Consider the following 18,816-nt stretch of genomic DNA (forward strand, 5'->3'; position numbering starts at 1 on the left):
TGGGAGGGTCTGCTGTATCCGATATCCTGGACCTATACAAAAATAAAACCTTCCGAGGCCACAGGGAAGGTAGCATACAAAGGTAGCAACTCTTTCAACGTTGAAGAACATTCCTGCAGAAGCAGTCCAGCCCAGACCCTCCTTGAGCCCGACAGGCTAGTTGCCCCACTGTAAAAAAAAAATAAATGGGGATCTCCTTGTCTTCTAACCATCGCAGGGATCCCAACGGACCCATTCGATCCACGCGCTGACGCGCGCTAAATTAAATGCCATTTCACATAAGGAGGGAGGAAAACAAAAACCCCTCCAAAACCTTTTTTGAACGTAGTAAAACCTGGGCGAAACGTTCCTCGGGTTTGCCAAGTGCCGGGAATTCGGTTTGTGGGGGCAGTGTGGGGGTTTTTTTGTGCGTGTTCCCCGCGACCGCCCCCTTGACCCTGTTGCTGTGGAGGCGCTATGGGCCGCATCCGGGGCCTCGAGTGGCCACGAAGCCCCAGGCCCAGGCCGCCTGCTTCGGCGAGGGGGGGGCGCGCTTCTCCCCTTACCAGTTCGGCGTATCCGCGGGGAGGCCTGGCTTTCCCGGCGCCGCGCTCCGAGTTCCCCGCGGGCCCTCCGACCCCGCAGCTGGCCCGCTCGCGTCGCGGCCAAGCCCAGGCCAGCAGCTGCTGCTGCCGGGAGCCCGTGGGGCGCAGCAGGCGGTGAGGGGAGGCGGCGGCGGCGGCGAGCGGCGCCCGGGAGAGGAGTCCCCGTCGCGCCCTGGCGGGGTTGGCGCCCCTCAGGAACCGCCAGCCGCAGGCGCCGCCCTTGGCCAGCCAGGCCGCGGGCAACATGGCTGGCCTCTCCGCCCGCTCAGAGGAGAACCACGGCGACGACGCTGAGGGGCGGCAGCGGCGGCTCCTCCTCCTCCCCGGCTGCTGCCCCCACCGCCGGCCGCCGCCGCCTCCTCCTCGCCCTCCATTCAACTTAGGCCGGGCCGGGCCTTTCGCCTCAGTGAGGCGTTTTACGTTGCCTTTCGCGACAGCGCCGCGCTTTACGGCCAAGCTCCCGACCTGCAGCTCTCAAAGGTGGCGGGCGGCGACGTTGCTTAGGAGACGGAGCGTCGCAGCACGTGGGAGAACGTCAGGACGCAGCCTGTGCGGGGCAGCGCGCTCTTTTGACGCTTTTCCGGTCGCCAAAGCCAGCTGGTGGGGGTGGTTTTTTTTTAGGTATCCACAGCTTAACGCCTAAAATGGAAGCCATGATAAAAAATAGCTTTGTGGCATGCAAACCAATAAATGACTATTTAGTCAAAGCAGTAAGTGGTTTGGGTTTTTAAAATAGCTTTACAGTGGTATCTCGGGTTAAGTACTTAATTCATTCCGGAGGTCCGTTCTTAACCTGAAGCACCACTTTAGCTAATAGGGCCTCCTGCTGCTGCCGCGCCACTGGAGCCCAATTTCTATTCTTATCCTGAAGCAAAGTTCTTAACCTGAAGCACTATTTCTGGGTTAGCGGAGTTTGTAACTTGAAGCGTCTGTAACCTGAGGTACTACTGTATTGTACTCAAACCACGGGACGTGGGTGGCGCTGTGGGTTAAACACAGAGCCTAGGACTTGCCGATCAGAAGGTCAGCGGTTCAAATCCCCGCAACGGGGTGAGCTCCCATTGCTCGGTCCCTGCTCCTGCCAACCTAGCAGTTCGAAAGCACGTCAAAGTGCAAGTAGATAAATAGGTACCGCTCCGGCAGGAAGGTAAACGGCATTTCCGTGCGCTGCTCTGGTTCGCCAGAAGCGGCTTAGTCATGCTGGCCACATGACCCGGAAGCTGTACGCCGGCTCCCTCGGCCAATAAAGTGAGGTGAGCCGGTCACGACTGGACCTAATGGTCAGGGGTCCCTTTACCTTTACTGTGATACCTCAGGTTAAGTACTTAATTCGTTCCAGAGGTCCGTTCTTAACCTGAAGCACCACTTTAGCTAATGGGGCCTCCTGCCGCCACGCTGCCGGAGCACGATTTCTGTTCTCATCCTGAAGCAAAGTTCTTAACCTGAAGCACTATTTCTGGGTTAGTGGAGTGTGTAACCTGAAGCGTATGTAACCTGAGGTACCACTGTTTTGTACTCAAACCATTGAACAAATAACCAATAAACAAATGGTTAAAACAAAACAGAATAGCTTTATTGCACACAAATAAATAGATGAATGTAACAGCAGGTTGAAGGGGGGTGTTGACTCTGTCCATAATTTTAAAATGTCAGCAGTTTGGTTTTTTTCCTGAATTTAAGATACTTTTAAGGACGCAGCAACAGTACCTGATCAATTCAAAGGCTACCAGGCTGTCTACATGAGTAATCTTAAAACATTTGAAGACAAGGGCTGCAGCTTTAACCCAACCATGCATCCCTGAACTTTTTACTGTATGTTTGTATGGTGGCAATGCTGTTGTTGTGAGCCGCCTTAGTTCAGGCTGTGATTCACTTGAACAGCAATGGTCTACTATTCCCAAACGATCACGCAAGACCCAACCCTCCTCTTCCACCTAACCAGCAACAGGTAGGCACAACATGGGGAACGGCACAAAAGTGTTCCTATTCTACACATAAGCAAATTCAATACATACATGGGTGTAAGTCACAGCTGATACCTTCCTGTTCTATACAAATGTAATGGAAAAATAATAGCATTCTAAAACAGAATTAGTGCCCTGTGCTGGAAATTTCTCCGGTATTCCCAAGCCTACAGTTGATTGTAACCTTTAAAACCTGCCTATGAAACTGGCTATCAGCCAAGGATAAATTCAATACAAATTCAATACAATATAGAACTATTTCAAAATCACGTTTCCTTCACTTGACAGTTTCCCTTTTTTAAAACCATGCTAAATATGGGTTTCATCCAATATTAGCTACACTTAGAATAGATTCATTGAAATGAATGGACATGACTAACTTTAAATCCAATTAATCTAACCCAAGCATACCTTGGTTGGATGCAACCCAATATAATTACTGAGCGAATTAGTTGTTGTATTTAAACAAAATATCAATATTCACTACTAGTGTGCCCAAGTTTTCAGAATGAACGTTTTAAAAGGCAATCACTCATACAAGAATCATGAATGAGTTACACACTTTCATACTCCCTTCTCACATATGGCTTCTATGTCCACCTCCTGTTTATTGGTAACCAGTTTGCTGTCATGTTTGAATCAGTGAGCTACAGTTCGAACTGAGATAAAAACTGAAAAGGAAGCAAAAAGAAACCTTTTGTGAACACAAAACACACTTGTATGCTTCTGCTTGTCTGCATAGAGCCAATGTGTTTACTGCAGAATGCAACATGAGAATCTGCTAAGCATTTTTAATCATTGCAGTTGCAATTAAACATATTGGATTAACATTCTCTCTTGTAGTGCCTTATGAAGATGGCATCTTAAAACAATGCATAAGTTTCACTTCTTGTTTAAGTTTTACTTATTTACATGACTTTGAAATGACAGCTGAAGTCATTTTCTCCATAATAACCTATCTGAGCAGGTTTCTGCACATATTTTGTAACACCTGGTGTAACAAAGTACTGATTTTTAAAAAGGTCTTGCATATAAGCCTTGGTAGCCTTAACAGAGTATTGTGTTGTGTTCTACTGATCCTCTTCCAAAAACTTAGTTACTTTGGTTGCTGAATTCCTTCACATAGTTTGAAGCTGATACAGTCTTGGACCTTTTTTCAAGAAATAACCCTGGTCATTTAAAGATCCAATGAAGTTTTCAAAGTCAGCTACCTGGAAGAATCACACAAAATAAGTTTATTTTCTGGAGAGACAAGACACTACACATTATGCTACAAGCCTCTTTCCTCACAAGAAGTTGATATTAAAACTATTTAAATATTTTTCATCAAGAAGGGAATTTCAAAAACAGTTTGTGTCACAAGTATATGCTATGTGAAAGGGTGGAAGGATCAAAAAGTCACCTAAGCTTATACAAGGCCTGAAGGAGCACCTTGTTTAATTTTTAATTTTTTTTTAAAGAGATCATTTTCTATTCATTCTCTAGTTAAAGTGCAGCACGGCAGAACTCTCTCTGACTGTCCTAAGTTATCTATACAATTGTCAGTGTTCACACAGCGAAATACTGCAGAAAAAAATACAATCTGCAGAAATTGCAACAAACTTCAAGATAGTTCACAGGTGTCAGGCTGTTAAAGAAGAAAGGCAAGTTTCAGTAACAACAAAGTTTTGCGGTGCTGATGTTAGATATATTAGTAGGGCAACCAATCTCAAATACAATTTTTAAATACATAGGCAAAGTTCAGCCATCAGAGCTGGAGCAATATGATTAAAGTCCTCTGAACCATGGAAGTACAGATGCTGGGATCGGAACCTGTTTTTCCAACTGATAATTCCAATACCAAACTTAATCATTTCCAAATACAAAATTTTATTTTTACTTACTTTTACATTTACCTCTTTTGCAATCTGCCGGAGCTGCTGAACCTCAAAAAGGCTGTTGTAGGTTCTTTCTGCAATACGATGAAGGGCAGAAACAAACCTCTTTGCTTGTGACCTGTTGCTCATTCCGGAACCGTGTTGCGAACGATCAAAATCCAACTTCCCAAACTCATCAGAGTAAGTTCCCAACATGCTTGAAGAAGAAACACACAGAGACATCAATAAACAATGAAGGCATAAAACTAGGCAGAGAAGTGCCTTTGGAAGAGTTAACCATAAGAGCAAGCTTGAAGCTGTTGTTCATTTTCTGCAGGGAATGGAGGGAATCACCAGTGGATTGATCAATTAGAGCTCTCTCCCCTCCCAATATCCATGGATTCTCCCTCTATTCTAGTGTAGAAAACAGCTCCCTGTACCCAATGGGGAATGTGACATTGGACCTACTGTGATCATTGGAGCCATTGAATTTGAGCAGCTCAATTTGCATATTCCTGCCTAGTACAGTGAGTGGAGGGACAGGAAAATGTGTACATATCACTGAAATAAATAAAAGCACCACCAGGTGTGCACTAGAGCCCCGCAGACCTTTGGTTTGCTGTAAATTGAGTTTTATTCTGGTGCATACTACCTGTATTTCATTATTTCTATGACATCTTCAGCATCTTCTTTGGTGGCCTTTTCTTTTAATTCTAACCTTGACCGTGCCTTAAACAAACAAACAATAATTAAAATTAAAATGGGTTTTATCCAAGTCACACTCGAGAGTAGACCTGCTGAAATAAAGGGGCCTGATTAACTTAAGTCCATTGACTTCAATGGGTACTCCAAGTAGGATTTATTCAGCAATAACCCTTTGCAATGACCAACCTAATTTATTCAGATCAGAAAAGTTACGTGAAAGGAGTTTACATCAGCAGCCGAAAAATACAGGCAAATGCACGCTACATTTTTCAGTTTGAATGTAGATATAGTTCAGCAAAGCATTTAGTGACATTTAGGAAAGAACAGAACAGAACTCCATTCGTGCTGGCAGAGAACACAAGCTTTGTACACACAAGGCCCCAGGTTTATTCCCTGGTATTTCTACATAAAGGACATCAAGTAACCAACCTGGGAAATGTCCCTGTGCCTAGATCTTGGAGAACCACTGACAGATGGAATAAGTAATGCTGGACTAGAGGATTCAGTGGCATGACTAGAAGATTCAGTGGCAGTTTCATATAATTTAAAATTAAAGAGGAAGAATGGGGATTGTTCCATTTGGCGAGCTGAAATGCTTGTGCTGAAGAAATGATTAAAAAGAGCACATCACTGAACTCCTTCCTTGGAACAAAGGCAACTTAGAGTATCAACGTAATGGATTGGGGAGAGAGAAGTAAAGTTGAATCAGCCACAAGACATTGAAAGAACGGATAATCCAGGTCACACCAGAAAAATCATATTTAAAAAGTGAGATATCCAGTGGAATATCTCTGTTTGCGAGATCTTTTCTGGAATAACATCCAGCATCAGACATTAAATTTTAAGGAGTATCTCTACTTTGAGGCTAAAGTTACAAGGGAGCCATTCAAGAAACGGAATGGCCCAGTTTGTTAACTTTTAGTATCCTCTATTTTATTTACAGAAAAAGATGGTAGCAGCATTTTTTTAAAAAAACAAAAGATGGTGAGAGTTTTCCTTGCTCCCCTGGAATCTCAAGAATCTGGCAACTCAGATTTGATCCAAATCCAGTCCCACCAGGTTGATGGAATTACATCTATTTATTTAAATTAGTTTTTTTTTAAAGAAAATATTTGCGCTGTCTCCCAACGCCCACATTAAAATCACTAGCATTTGGGCAGTCTGTCACTTGTTGAAACTTTCCTCCTGCAAGAAATCCAAGTGGCAAGAAATATAAAATGAAAGAAAACCTCGGTAAGACGTATCAAGGACTCCAACTGCCGTGTGGTGATAGGTGTGCTGTCTGCTCTTTGGCTTTGTTGTCGGAGTTGAAGGTAGAATTCCTGGAGGACCTGAGCAGCCTCTGGAGATAGTGTGGGGTGCACATACTGACGGGCATAGCCAACATACTTCCTCAACAGCTGGTGCGGAACGGGGTCAAAATTTTCTCCCGGAATGACCTGGCGATTGAAAACACGCTTTAGGTATTACGGCATTCCGGAAGTGGACAGTGCCATCAGATTTGAACCACTGTGGCTCCCACAGGTAAGAGTGGGAGTGAGAAACTTGGGAGACCCAGGCTGAAGTCACTCACCTCATGTAAGTCACTCTGCCTCACAGATCCTCACAACACAGGGTAGATTTTGAGAATGGCTGTAACATGTAAAAATGCTTTGAACGCTGAAATGCTATATAGCAAATGCAATGGCTGAGAGCTCTACCTCTCTTTTAAATCAGAACCAGTGAAGGTGGTGAAGGTCCTGTGTGAGTGTCTGGAAGCGGTTGGAGGATGGATGGTGGCTAACAGATTGAGGTTGAATCCTGACAAGACAGAAGTACTGTTTTTTGGGGGGGGGACAGGAGGCAGGCGGGTGTGGAGGACTCCCTGGTCCTGAATGGGGTAACTGTGCCCCTGAAGGACCAGGTGTAATGGGAGTAATTTCGGGAGTAATTTTGGACTCACAGTTGTCCATGGAGGCACAGGGCAATTCTGTGTCCAGGGCAGCTGTTTACCAGCTCCATCTGGTACGCAGGCTGAGACCGTACCTGCCCACGGACTGCCTCGCCAGAGTAGTGCATGCTCTGGTTATCTCCCGCTTGGATTACTGCAATGCGCTCTACGTGGGGCTACCTTTGAAGGTGACCCGGAAACTACAACTAATCCAGAATGCGGCAGCTAGATTGGTGACTGCGAGCAGCCGCTGAGACCACATAACACCGGTCTTGAAAGACTTACACTGGCTCCCAGTACGTTTCCGAGCACAATTCAAAGTGTTGGTGCTGACCTTTAAAGCCCTAAACGGCCTCGGTCCAGTATATCTGAAAGAGCATCTCCACCCCCATCATTTTACCCGGACACTGAGGTCCAGCGCCAAGGGCCTTCTGGTGGTTCCCTCACTGCGAGAAGCCAAGTTACAGGGAACCAGGCAGAGGGCCTTCTCCGTAGTGGTGCCCGCCCTGTGGAACACCCTCCCACCAGATGTCAAAGAGAACAACAAATACCAGACTTTTAGAAGACATCTGAAGGCAGCCCTGTTTGGGAAAGCTTTAAATGTTTGATATATTACGGTATTTTAATATTTTGTTGGAAGCCGCCCAGAGTAGCTGGGGAAGCCCAGCCAGATGGGCGGGATATAAATAATAATAATCATCATCATCATCATCATCATTATCTCACCTCATGTAAGTCACTCTGCCTCACAGATCCTCACAACACAGGGTAGATTGTGAGAATGGCTGCAACACACGTAAAAACGCTTTGAACGCTGAAATACTATATAGCAAACACAATGGCTGGGATCCAGCTTCCCATCCTGGGTGTAAGTGGAAAGTGTTTTTGTGCAAGCAGGGGAGGGGGAGAGACTTCCATCCACTGGCAGATCTTTGTACTTTATGGGATATCATCAGAGGAATTGGGAGTTGGCGAGAGGGGCAGTTGCCCCACCCACCCACCCTTTGGCAGTAGCTAACCAGAACAAAGCAAAAGGAGTCTCTTACCAGTTAGAAATTTTAATGATCACAGCGAGAGAACAAAGAATCCATTCCTAGGGATGAAGGTGCTCCCAATTAAGGGCTCCACCCACTTCCCCCCTAGTCATCCATGTCACTTCCGCATCTGGCAACCTGATCTCACAACCACTGTGCTTTCTGTGCTGCCGCCTTATCTGCTCTCCTTGATCTTGAGCTGAGCGGATGGATGCTTTCCAGTGGAAGTGAGTCTGTTAACTCTCTCTTTCCCAGTTCTTCTTCTCCTAGCTGTTCACCACCCAGTTCTTCCCAACTTCTGCCTTCTGAACTATGTCCCTCTGCAAACCGCTGTTCCAAATCTATACTGTCCCGCTGCTTCTGGGAAGATTCAGGATCAGGGAGAGGGGGAGGGGGGTCTCCCACCATTTCTCCTCAGTGCAGCCCTCCTCAGCACGGTCCCTGACAAAGGGTCTCTCAAAAAGGGGCTTACAAAAACCCTCACAATAAAAATTATATCTAAATCTGGTATTGATAACAGAAATCTCCCTGTGGTGCCCAGTTTCAGGAAGCACTTCCATCCCTCAAACTTCACCTTTCTTTTTATTACAACAAAATTCAGACTTGGATGTGAAAACCCCATTTAGATACAGTAGCACCCTAGATACTTAACAAAAACAGGAGAAAATTTGAACAAGCGAGCTCCTAGAATTCATTTCATGGCAGCCTCTGATTGCCTAGAGAGATAAGATGGTATAGGGCCAGGAAATCTGAACAGTATGTACTACCTTTAATCTTTCCAACAACGGTTTGTCTGAAACGGCTTCAAGGACTGATATGTTCGAATTCTGAGAGCTCGAGCGAAGCACTACTCCACTGCTGCATCCAGTCTGTTTTCCTGCTCGCATTGCCATCACGTGTTCGGAAAGCAGGTAGTCATGATCTTCATTCGGTATATCCAGCAGTATGAACACCAAGTCAAATCGCGACAATAAAGCGCTCCCCATTCTACACAAAAAGAAAAACCCGCAAGTACAGTGCATGTTCTTAAACACACACACACATACCCCTGGGTACACTCTTTCTATAGCATACCTGAAAACATAGTGTGGAGAATTCAAAATAATTTGAGGTCTCTTCAGCAGAAGAAATTCTATATACAAGTTTACATCAATTTGAACATGCCGTACTTTTCCGTGTATAAGACTAGGTGTTTTTACTGAAAAATTATGTTTAAAATATTGGGTCGTCTTGTACATGGGTAGTGCCTAGGGGGGAACGTGGGATTGGTTGATGCCACGAGCTGGAGAAGGTATGTAGCGTGTTATTGGTGTCTGCGGCAAGGGGTGGTGTTGACTGGGTGTTGCTGCGGCAATTGGTTGGGCAATAGGCTGTTTCTGCCGGCGAGGGGACAGACGTTAGGAGGCTGTTGTGACGCATGCGAGTGTTAGCGTTGGCCAGGCAGGTGAGTAATTTTCATTCACAACAATAAAAATACAGTGGTATCTTGGGTTACATATGCTTCAGGTTACAGACTCCGCTAACCCAGAAATAGTACCTCGGGTTAAGAACTTTGCTTCAGGATGAGAACAGAAATCGTGCTCCGGCAGCACGGCAACAGCAGGAGGCCCCATTAGCTAAAGTGGTGCTTCAGGTTAAGAACAGTTTCAGGTTAAGAACGGACCTCTAGAACGAATTAAGTACTTAACCCAAGGTACCACTGTACAACATGTAGGCTAATAGTAGAAAATATATAATAGAATAATGAATATCATTATTCTATTATATATTTTCTACTAACTATTAACCTACATGTTGTGTTTGTATTGTTGTGAGGAAAGTGGTTTTTGGCAACCCCCCCCAAAAAAAGCTCAACAACTCTCCCCCCATTTTCTTAATTTTTAGTCCCCAAAAATAGGGGGCGTCTTATACATGGGGGCATGTTACACACTGAAAAGTTATTTGTTTGCTTTTTGTTCAAAATTTTACAACATTCAGAAAAAAGGGTGGGGAGAGTATTCACATTGAACATTTAAAAGGATAAATAAGTAATTCCCTCCAGAAAGGTCACCTTTCAGACAAAATCAGTGATGCAGATTTAAAAGTCATTTTTAAAATGAAAAAAATTCCCCTCTTCTTTCTTTCTGATGCATGCATTTTAGAAGTACTTACTTTAAATTCTCAGATACTGTTTTGGCCTTGTTGTAGTGTCCCCCAACTGGATTTGCAGCCGCTATTATTGACGTCCTCGCTGGCAAACTGCAAACAATACCAGCCTTGGCGAGGCTGATGCTTTGCTGTTCCATAGCTTCCAGCAAGGCTTGGTGCTGGTTACCCATCTTATCAAACTCATCTATTCCACAAATACCTGAAAAACAAAACGACAAAAAGAGAGGTGTCATTTGCGTACTCTCATAAACTTGATAAGTGAAAGGCAGCGGAGAGTGAAGACGATGCGCCAAAAACTTGTTTGAACCAGCACTTTCTACAACTGGAGCTAAGCAATCTCTATTTGCATGTGTGTGTTTTTAAAAAAGCATGGCAATAGGTTCTGGCATACTTTAGCATTTGCCATTGTCAGGGTCCGCAGGCATTAAAGTGGGCTATCATATACAGTCATGCCAACCCACCCATCAGATTATCAGTGCCAGAAGTAAAGCCAGTAGTGATCATCTACTTGAAAAGAAGGGGAACTTGATGCAGACTAGAGTGGTCCGATGCAGAAGAGGAAAAGGTTCCTGCCTGCATGACAAGCTATGCCTTATGAAATTCCCTCATTTGCAAAACTATAGAAAGTGGAGAAGACCTGGAGATGCAAAGAAGTAGAGGGAACGTTCTTTCATATGTGGTGGACTTGTAAAAGGGTAAAGGCGTATTGGGAAATGATCCATAATGAATTGGGGGGAAATGTTTAAAAGTAAAGGTAGAGGTAAAGGGACCCCTGACCATTAGGTCTAGCCGTGGCCAACTCTGGGGTTGCGGCGCTCATCTCGCTTTATTGGCCAAAGGAGCCGGTGTACAGTCATGTGGCCAGCATGAGTAAGCCACTTCTGCCGAACCAGAGCAGTGCACGGAAACACCGTTTACTTTCCCGCAGGAGTGGTACCTATTTATCTACTTGCACTTTGACGTGCTTTCGAACTGCTAGGTTGGCAGGAGCAGGGACCGAGCAACGGGAGCTCACCCCGTTGCGGGGATTTGAACTGCCGACCTTCTGATCGGCAAGTTCTAGGCTCTGTGATTTAACCCACAGCGCCACCTGCGTCCCTAAAAAGTACTTTAAAAGTACTTTCCCAAAAAAACCAGAGTCCTTTCTGTTGGGGATGATTAGGGCTGAAATTCCCAGGTGTAAAAAAAGGTTGTTTATGTATGCCACTACTGTGACCCATGTTTTGTTAGCCCCAAAATGGAACACGAGCAAGGTCCCAAACAAAGAAGAATGGCAACTGAAGTTGACAGAATATGTACAACTTGCAGACTTAGCATATAGAATAAGAGAACAAGAAGAACATACGTTTAAAGCAGATTGGAAAAACGTTTATTGAATATATGGGAAATAATTGTATATAGGTGAAACACTGGCAGCATTAAGATAAATTCAACAGTGTAAATAAGTTTTGATGGATGTAATAATGGAATACTGAATGGTATTGTTTTTGTAAAATATGCAGGGATTTATTATGAACCATGGGATTAAACCAGGGATATACAGTGGTGCCCCGCAAGACGAATGCCTCGCAAGACGGAAAACCCACTAGACGAAAGGGTTTTCCGTTTTGGAGGTGCTTCGCAAAACGAATTTCCTATGGGCTTGCTTCGCAAGACGAAAATGTCTTGCGAGTTCCTGCAGGGTTTTTTTCCTCCCCCCCCCCTTTTTCCCAAGCCCCTAAGCCGCTTATCAGCTGATCCGCTAAACCACTTAACAGCTGATCCGCTAAGCTGCTTAACAGCTGATCCGCTAAGTCGCTTATCAGCTGATCCGCTAAGCCGCTTAACAGCTGATCCGCTAAGCCGCTAAGTCGCTTATCAGCTGATCCGCTAAGCCTGCTAAGCCGCTAATAGCGCTAATCCACTAAGCCGCTAATGGGCTTGCTTCGCAAGATGAAAAAACCGCAAGACAAAGAGACTCGCGGAACGGATTCTTTTCGTCTTGCGAGGCACCACTGTAACCAGGGATTAAAATGAACCATGGAAAGAGAAGAAAGGAAGTCACTGATATCTTAAGGATGTAAATGAGTATCTTAAATTGTAAAACAGAAAATTTAATAGTGTGTGTGTGTGTGTGTGTGTGTGTGAGAGAGAGAGAGAGAGAGAGAGAGAGAGAGAGAGAGAAAGAAAGAGAGAGAAAGTGTAGACCTGTCCTCATTTGCAACTGGCCACCCTAATTCAGCCAACCACCATGGTACTGTAAGTATTCTGCCCACCCTGTGAGCTGGATCATCTTCCAGTAGAGTATCAAATACCCAGACGGAAAAGGTAGGGAAAGCAACTAGCTTCCTACAAGATCACAAATGAGGAATGGACTAGTTATAGCCTTCTGTGTTGTGGTACCAAAGTCAATGTGAAAAAGTGCTTTGAAGGCTACAGCCACAGTTTTTATAAGATTTCTAGAACTAACAAGGTAATGTACCATATCAGCTACCAGCTGAAGGGATTATGCATCAGCTCAAAGTTTCCAGCTACAGAGAGGATCACTTCTATAGTACCTTGATCTCCAAGGACAAGGGCACCAGCTTCCAAGGAAAAATCTCCAGAAGAACTATCTCTGGACAGAGTTACAGTCAGACCAGCTGCAGTCGTCGCATTGCCACACACATACACACCACGAGGTGCAATATTGCATACAGCCTAAGAAACAAATGGTAAAGGCTAGTTTTGCATATTATGCAAACTATACTATGCACACTATACTACACTATACTATGCACACAGCATCCCCATTGAAGAATACAGTGGTGCCTCGCAAGACGAAAAGAATCCGTTCCGCGAGTCTCTTCGTCTTGCGGTTTTTTCGTCTTGCGAAGCAAGCCCATTAGCGGCTTAGCGCTATTAGTGGCTTAGCGGGCTTAGCAGATCAGCTGATAAGCGGCTTGGGAAAGGGGGGGGGGGAGGAAAAAAAACCCGCAGGAACTCGCAAGACATTTTCGTCTTGCGAAGCCAAGCCCATAGGAAATTCGTTTTGCGAAGCACCTCCAAAACGGAAAACCCTTTCGTCTAGCGCCTTTTCCGTCTTGCGAGGCATTCGTCTTGCGGGGCACCACTGTATACATCTTTTCCCTGCATTCAGATTGATATAGCTGGCGCTAAAGTATACTTTTAAAAAACATTTTGGATGTCGGTAAGAAAACAACAACAAATAAATGCTATTTATTAATAAATGAATATACTTGCAACATCTGACTCTTCCCCAGTCCTGGATCTCCAACCACCAGAAGATGAGGGTCTCCTCGAATAGGAATCCGATTTTTATCATCCATATACTTTTGACAGCCTCCAAACAATGCCAACACTAAGCCAGCTTTCACAATCTGTTAAATGGAAGCATGATGCATAAAGTATTGGAATGGATTAGCTCAAGGCAGCGGCACATAGTCCACATGTGTTCTGTTCATACCTCATACCTTGAGAATCCCAGCATGAAGAGGTGCAGGCACAATGGCAAAATACTAAGTACACGCAGGTCCTGCTCTTAAAATGCTCATTATCCAAAATTTCATCTGAACACAAAGAATTATACCCAAACCTCACTACACAAACGGCTGATTCAGGTATCTGAACAGCCGGAGTTTGTCCACTTCCTTACTTGTTTTGAGTTTTGCTGGTAGGCAGCAGACATTTTGGGCAGAAACCAGGGAGGGAGGGAAGGAAATCAAACAAATCAGGGAACAGGAGACTAATCAGACTAATCAGTTCTTCCTTTGTCTTTTGCTGGTTGCCTTAAACAGTTCTGGGCAGAAACTATGGAGGAAAGGAAAGAGACTAGACTAGAAACACAGACTAGAAATGTCACCATTAGAAATAATGGAAATTGTCAGCTCATTACGTGAAAACTTGCCTAACAAACCATTTCCTGGGAATAAATGGTGTTCAAAAAGCAGGACCTGCATGTATCAAAAACAAGGCGATAAAAAGATTGATGGCTTCATTGTTTTAAACTCACATGCAATCTATTTATTGAAGATAGAAACAAGAAACGCCTATAAAAATAACTACAAACACTTCCACCGTAGCATAACAACTGAAAAGTGAAAACATATGTTTTTAAAAATGAAAAGGCAGCCAATGTACAATTTGTCAGGAGGCTTCAGAACAGGCCTAGGCCATATGAGTAAACATGGGATTTATTTTTTTGTAATGCTAACATAACTGACTGAATCCTACAAGGGGCAGGGAAACAAAAGAACGAAGAACATCCCAATCTTATATTCCAAGTTACTCATTCTGGATTGCCAACCAGTTGACAAAAACTAGACTACGGGGGGACGGTGGACGTTTTCCAGTGAGCATTTAGAACAGCCATCATAATTTTTCCATTGGGATGCACTTACCTCATGACCGTAGATAGTAGGACAAAGAGAACTAGAAGGAAGAGAAAAACCAAATTAACACATAATTTAAAACAAGTACCCAGGGTAGTATGGGACGCAGGTGGCGCTGTGGGTTAAAGCCTCAGTGCCTAGGACTTGCCGATCAAAAGGTCGGCGGTTCGAATCCCTGCGGCGGGGTGCGCTCCCGCTGCTCGGTCCCAGCGCCTGCCAACCTAGCAGTTCGAAAGCACCTCCGGGTGCAAGTAGATAAATAGGGACCGCTTACCAGCGGGAAGGTAAACGGCGTTTCCGTGTGCGGCTCTGGCTCACCAGAGCAGCAATGTCACGCTGGCCACGTGACCCGGAAGTGTCTCCGGACAGCGCTGGCCCCTGGCCTCTTAAGTGAGATGGGCGCACAACCCCAGAGTCTGTCAAGACTGGCCCGTACGGGCAGGGGTACCTTTACCTTTACCTTTTACCCAGGGTAGTGCATGTTCTGTGTCAATAAACCCCCCCCCAAGTGTTTTGCTAAAAGAATATAGATTTCATAGCATAAACTGAATTCTACATACATGGTGCTATTTAAGCAAATCTGCATGAACAGTTCACGGTTTATGCTGCTCCTAGCAGTCATGGATAGGGGCAAGGTGCTATGTAGGGCACTGAGTTACTAGACACACACCCCTCCTTTGACTTCTAATTAAAAGGTAAAGGAACCCTGGACAGTTAAGTCCAGTCAAAGGCGACTATGGGGTTGCAGCGCTCATCTTGCTTTCAGGCCAAGGGAGCCGGCAATTGTCCACAGACAGCTTTCCAGGTCATGTGGCCAGCATGACTAAACTGCTTCTGGCACAATGAAACACCGTGACAGAAGCCAGAGTGCACAGAAACACTGTTTACCTTCCCGCGGCAGCGGTACCTATTTATCTACTTGCACTGGTGTGCTTTTGAACTGCTAGGTTGGCAGGAGCTGGGACAGAGCAATGGGAGCTCACCCCTTCGAACGGACTTGAACTACCAACCTCATGATCAGCAAGCACGAGAGGCTCAGTGGTTTAGACCACAGCACCACCTGCGTCCACTTCCTGTAAGTAGAGAGGCCTGTAACAGATGGATTGCCTACTTGCCAGCTCTTTGCTTTGACTGCTGCTTCTCTGTCCACATGCTGCTGCCCATTTCAGTGAGATGACCACTACACTCATACTTCTGCTGACCACCTCACTAAGAGAAGAACATACAGGGTCCACCATCTGCTCCCAACTAAGCCCACCTCACTGAGAAAGAGATTGTGCTGACATGTACCTGCTTTTGGCAGCTTACGCAAGAGAAATAAATATTCTGTCCACATGCTACTGCCTGCCTGAGTGGAAGAGGTATGAAGATGAATGAATGCCTCTCCCCACAAGATGAAGCTCCCTGCCTGAAGGACAGGGGCTGCCCACTGTGGCCCATGCTAGCCACCCGAGGGAGAAAAACTGGCCACTGTGATCTCATGCTGCCTATTTCACAGACTGGCCACTGTGTTCTCACACGGATGTGTCCAACCAGAAGGAGAGACACAGGCCATTGTGATGTCATGCTGATGTTGAAGGAGAGGGAAACTGGCCAATGTACCAGCCCACAGTTGCTGTTCACCTGAAAAACAAGGAGACACTGCCTGGCACGCCAACACATTGCTCACCATGTTCATGAGAACTATGTCCTTTGCACCTTGGACCAAACTGGGGGTTTTCTTAACTTGCTTTTTGTGGGAAAATGATTGCTTGTACATAAGAGCATGAGCAAAGTTCTTATTACTGCAGGGTGATTTCATAGCTAAAAGCATCATTGGAGCATGAACAGCGCGTGAATAGCTCGTGCTGTCCCAAATGATTGGTCCACGTAACATAGCCTGATCGTCTGCATGGTCTAGTGCGATGGCCCTTATCTGCTGGCTGAGAACAAGTTGCATTCCTTGTATTTTGTATCTTTCTGACTTTACACAATAAAGGCTGTGCTGCAGCAGCTCTAAGGCAGCCAGATTTCTTCAACCCATCTCTGTGTGAGACTGATTCTTACTGATGGCAAGCAGGATCTCGTCAGCTTTTACTCTCCTGTTCCTGAATATTAGGTTCCCTTACCAGAGGTCTATAATAACAAGGTAATGAATCAACCCCATTTATTTGTAAAAGGTAGGTAGAGGTAAAAGGTAAAGGACCCGGGGACAGTTAAGTCCAGTCAAAGGCGACTATGGAGTTGTGGCGCTCATCTCGCTTTCAGGCCGATGGAGCAGGCGTTTGTCCGCAGACAGCTTTCTGGGTCACGTGGCCAGCAGGACTAAACTGCTTCTGGCACAATGAAACACCATGACGGAAACCAGAGCGCATGGAAACGCAGTTTACCTTCCTGCCACAGCGGCACCTATTTATCTACTTGCACTGGCGTGCTTTCAAACTGCTAGGTTGGCAGGAGCTGGGACAGAGCAACGGGAGCTCACAATGTCAGGGATTCGAACCGCTGACCTTCTGATTGGCAAGCCCAAGAGGCTCAATGGTTTAGACCACAGCGCCACCCTAACCCGGCTTCTAATTAACAAGAGTTGCCTACACATTTTCAAATTTCTTCCTGCATCTATAACAGCTGGTAACAAAAAAAGATATTTTTTAAAGAATGTTGAGATTTTTAGATCTCAATGATCATATCAATTTCCTTACACAGAATTATGAAATGCCCACTGCTCTGGTAATAGCTTGATAGCAATTACAGAAATAGAGAGGATGCTTAGGTTTTCTTACCAAGTTTCACAACTACCACTCCTACGCAAGCGTCGAAACCTAAGTTCTTAACAATACAATGATCCTGCGGAAGTTCAGCACTTTAAGACCCATTGAGTGGAATTGACTAACTTTTACTCAGAGCAGACCTTTTGAAATTAGTGGACTTAACTTAGACATGTACATGTTCATTAATTTAAATGTGTCTACCCTGTGGGACGCGGGTGGCGCTGTGGGTTAAACCACAGTGCCTAGGACTTGCTGATTGTAAGGTCGGCGGTTCGAATCCCCACAACGGGGTGAGAGCCAGTGTGGTGTAGTGGTTAAGAGCGGTAGTCTTGTAATCTGGGGAACCGGGTTCAAGTCTCCGCTCCTCCACATGCAGCTGCTGGGTGACCTTGGGCTAGTCACACTTCTTTGAAGTCTCTCAGCCCCACTCACCTCACAGAGTGTTTGTTGTGGGGGAGGAAGGGAAAGGAGAATGTGAGTCGCTTTGAGACTCCTTCGGGTAATGATAAAGCAGGATATCAAATCCAAACTCTTCTTCTCCTGTTGTTTGGTCCCAGCTCCTGTCAACCTAGCAGTTCGAAAGCACCCCAAAGTGCAAGTAGATAAATAGGGACCGCTCTCCAGCGGGAAGGTAAACGGTGTTTCCGTGTGCTGCGCTGGTGCTGGCTCACCAGCTGCAGCTTCGTCACGCTGGCCACATGACCCGGAAGCTGTCTTTGGACAAGCACCGGCTCCCGGCCCCTTGTGCGAGATGAGTGCGCAACCCCAGAGTCGGTCACGACTGGACCTAATGGTCAGCGGCCCCTTTACCTTTACCCTGGTTAAAACTTCATTGAATACTACCTACTGATTTCAATCACTATATCTCTTCTGTTGAGATCAAGATAAGTTAATATCAGAACTGTTTTAACATTGGACACTTATCAATGTGTACTAGTTACACAAACAATACCTGAACTCAGTGTCTCCCCTACCAAAGCATCAGATAATTCAGAACAATGTCCTAGATTCCAAGGAGCGTAGAATGAGCATTTAAGATTCCTCTTCTAATAGTAAAGGTAAAGGTACCCCTGCCCGTACGGGCCAGTCTTGACAGACTCTGGGGTTGTGCGCCCATCTCACTCAAGAGGCCAGGGGCCAGCGCTGTCCGGAGACACTTCCGGGTCACGTGGCCAGCGTGACATCGCTGCTCTGGCGAGCCAGAGCCGCACACGGAAACGCCGTTTACCTTCCCGCTGGTAAGCGGTCCCTATTTATCTACTTGCACCCGGAGGTGCTTTCGAACTGCTAGGTTGGCAGGCGCTGGGACCGAGCAGCGGGAGCGCACCCCGCCGCAGGGATTCGAACCGCCGACCTTTCGATCAGCAAGTCCTAGGCGCTGAGGCTTTAACCCACAGCGCCACCTGCGTCCTCCTCTTCTAATAGCCACCCCCAAAAGAAATCCTGTACAATCTGCTTCATGTCCTAAACTTAGC

The 18,816-nt window shown here is 45.6% G+C and overlaps 1 protein-coding gene across 4 annotated transcripts in view; it reads right to left on the minus strand.

Annotated features, from left to right (window-relative positions):
• MCM8 (minichromosome maintenance 8 homologous recombination repair factor) overlaps window positions 1-18,816 on the minus strand; it is a 40,555-nt gene that overhangs the window by 9,721 nt on the left and 12,018 nt on the right. For 2 of the 4 annotated variants that reach the window (XM_083730218.1, XM_083730217.1), the window contains exons 11-19: window positions 14,601-14,631; window positions 13,440-13,580; window positions 12,759-12,900; window positions 10,225-10,420; window positions 8,841-9,060; window positions 6,339-6,548; window positions 5,057-5,133; window positions 4,432-4,621; window positions 2,136-3,759 (exon numbers count right to left, since the gene is read on the minus strand). In XM_083730218.1, coding sequence (XP_083586344.1) covers window positions 3,667-3,759; window positions 4,432-4,621; window positions 5,057-5,133; window positions 6,339-6,548; window positions 8,841-9,060; window positions 10,225-10,420; window positions 12,759-12,900; window positions 13,440-13,580; window positions 14,601-14,631 — 1,300 coding nt within the window. In that variant the 3' untranslated portion in view covers window positions 2,136-3,666. Of the gene's footprint in view, window positions 1-545; window positions 997-2,135; window positions 3,760-4,431; window positions 4,622-5,056; window positions 5,134-6,338; window positions 6,549-8,840; window positions 9,061-10,224; window positions 10,421-12,758; window positions 12,901-13,439; window positions 13,581-14,600; window positions 14,632-18,816 lie in introns of those variants that run through there. The other 2 variants (XM_083730220.1, XM_083730219.1) reach the window with 2 other exon arrangements.

Source organism: Podarcis gaigeae, assembly GCF_964106915.1.
Source record: "Podarcis gaigeae genome assembly, chromosome: 3".
In the NCBI taxonomy this organism is placed as follows: Eukaryota; Metazoa; Chordata; class Lepidosauria; order Squamata; family Lacertidae; genus Podarcis; species Podarcis gaigeae.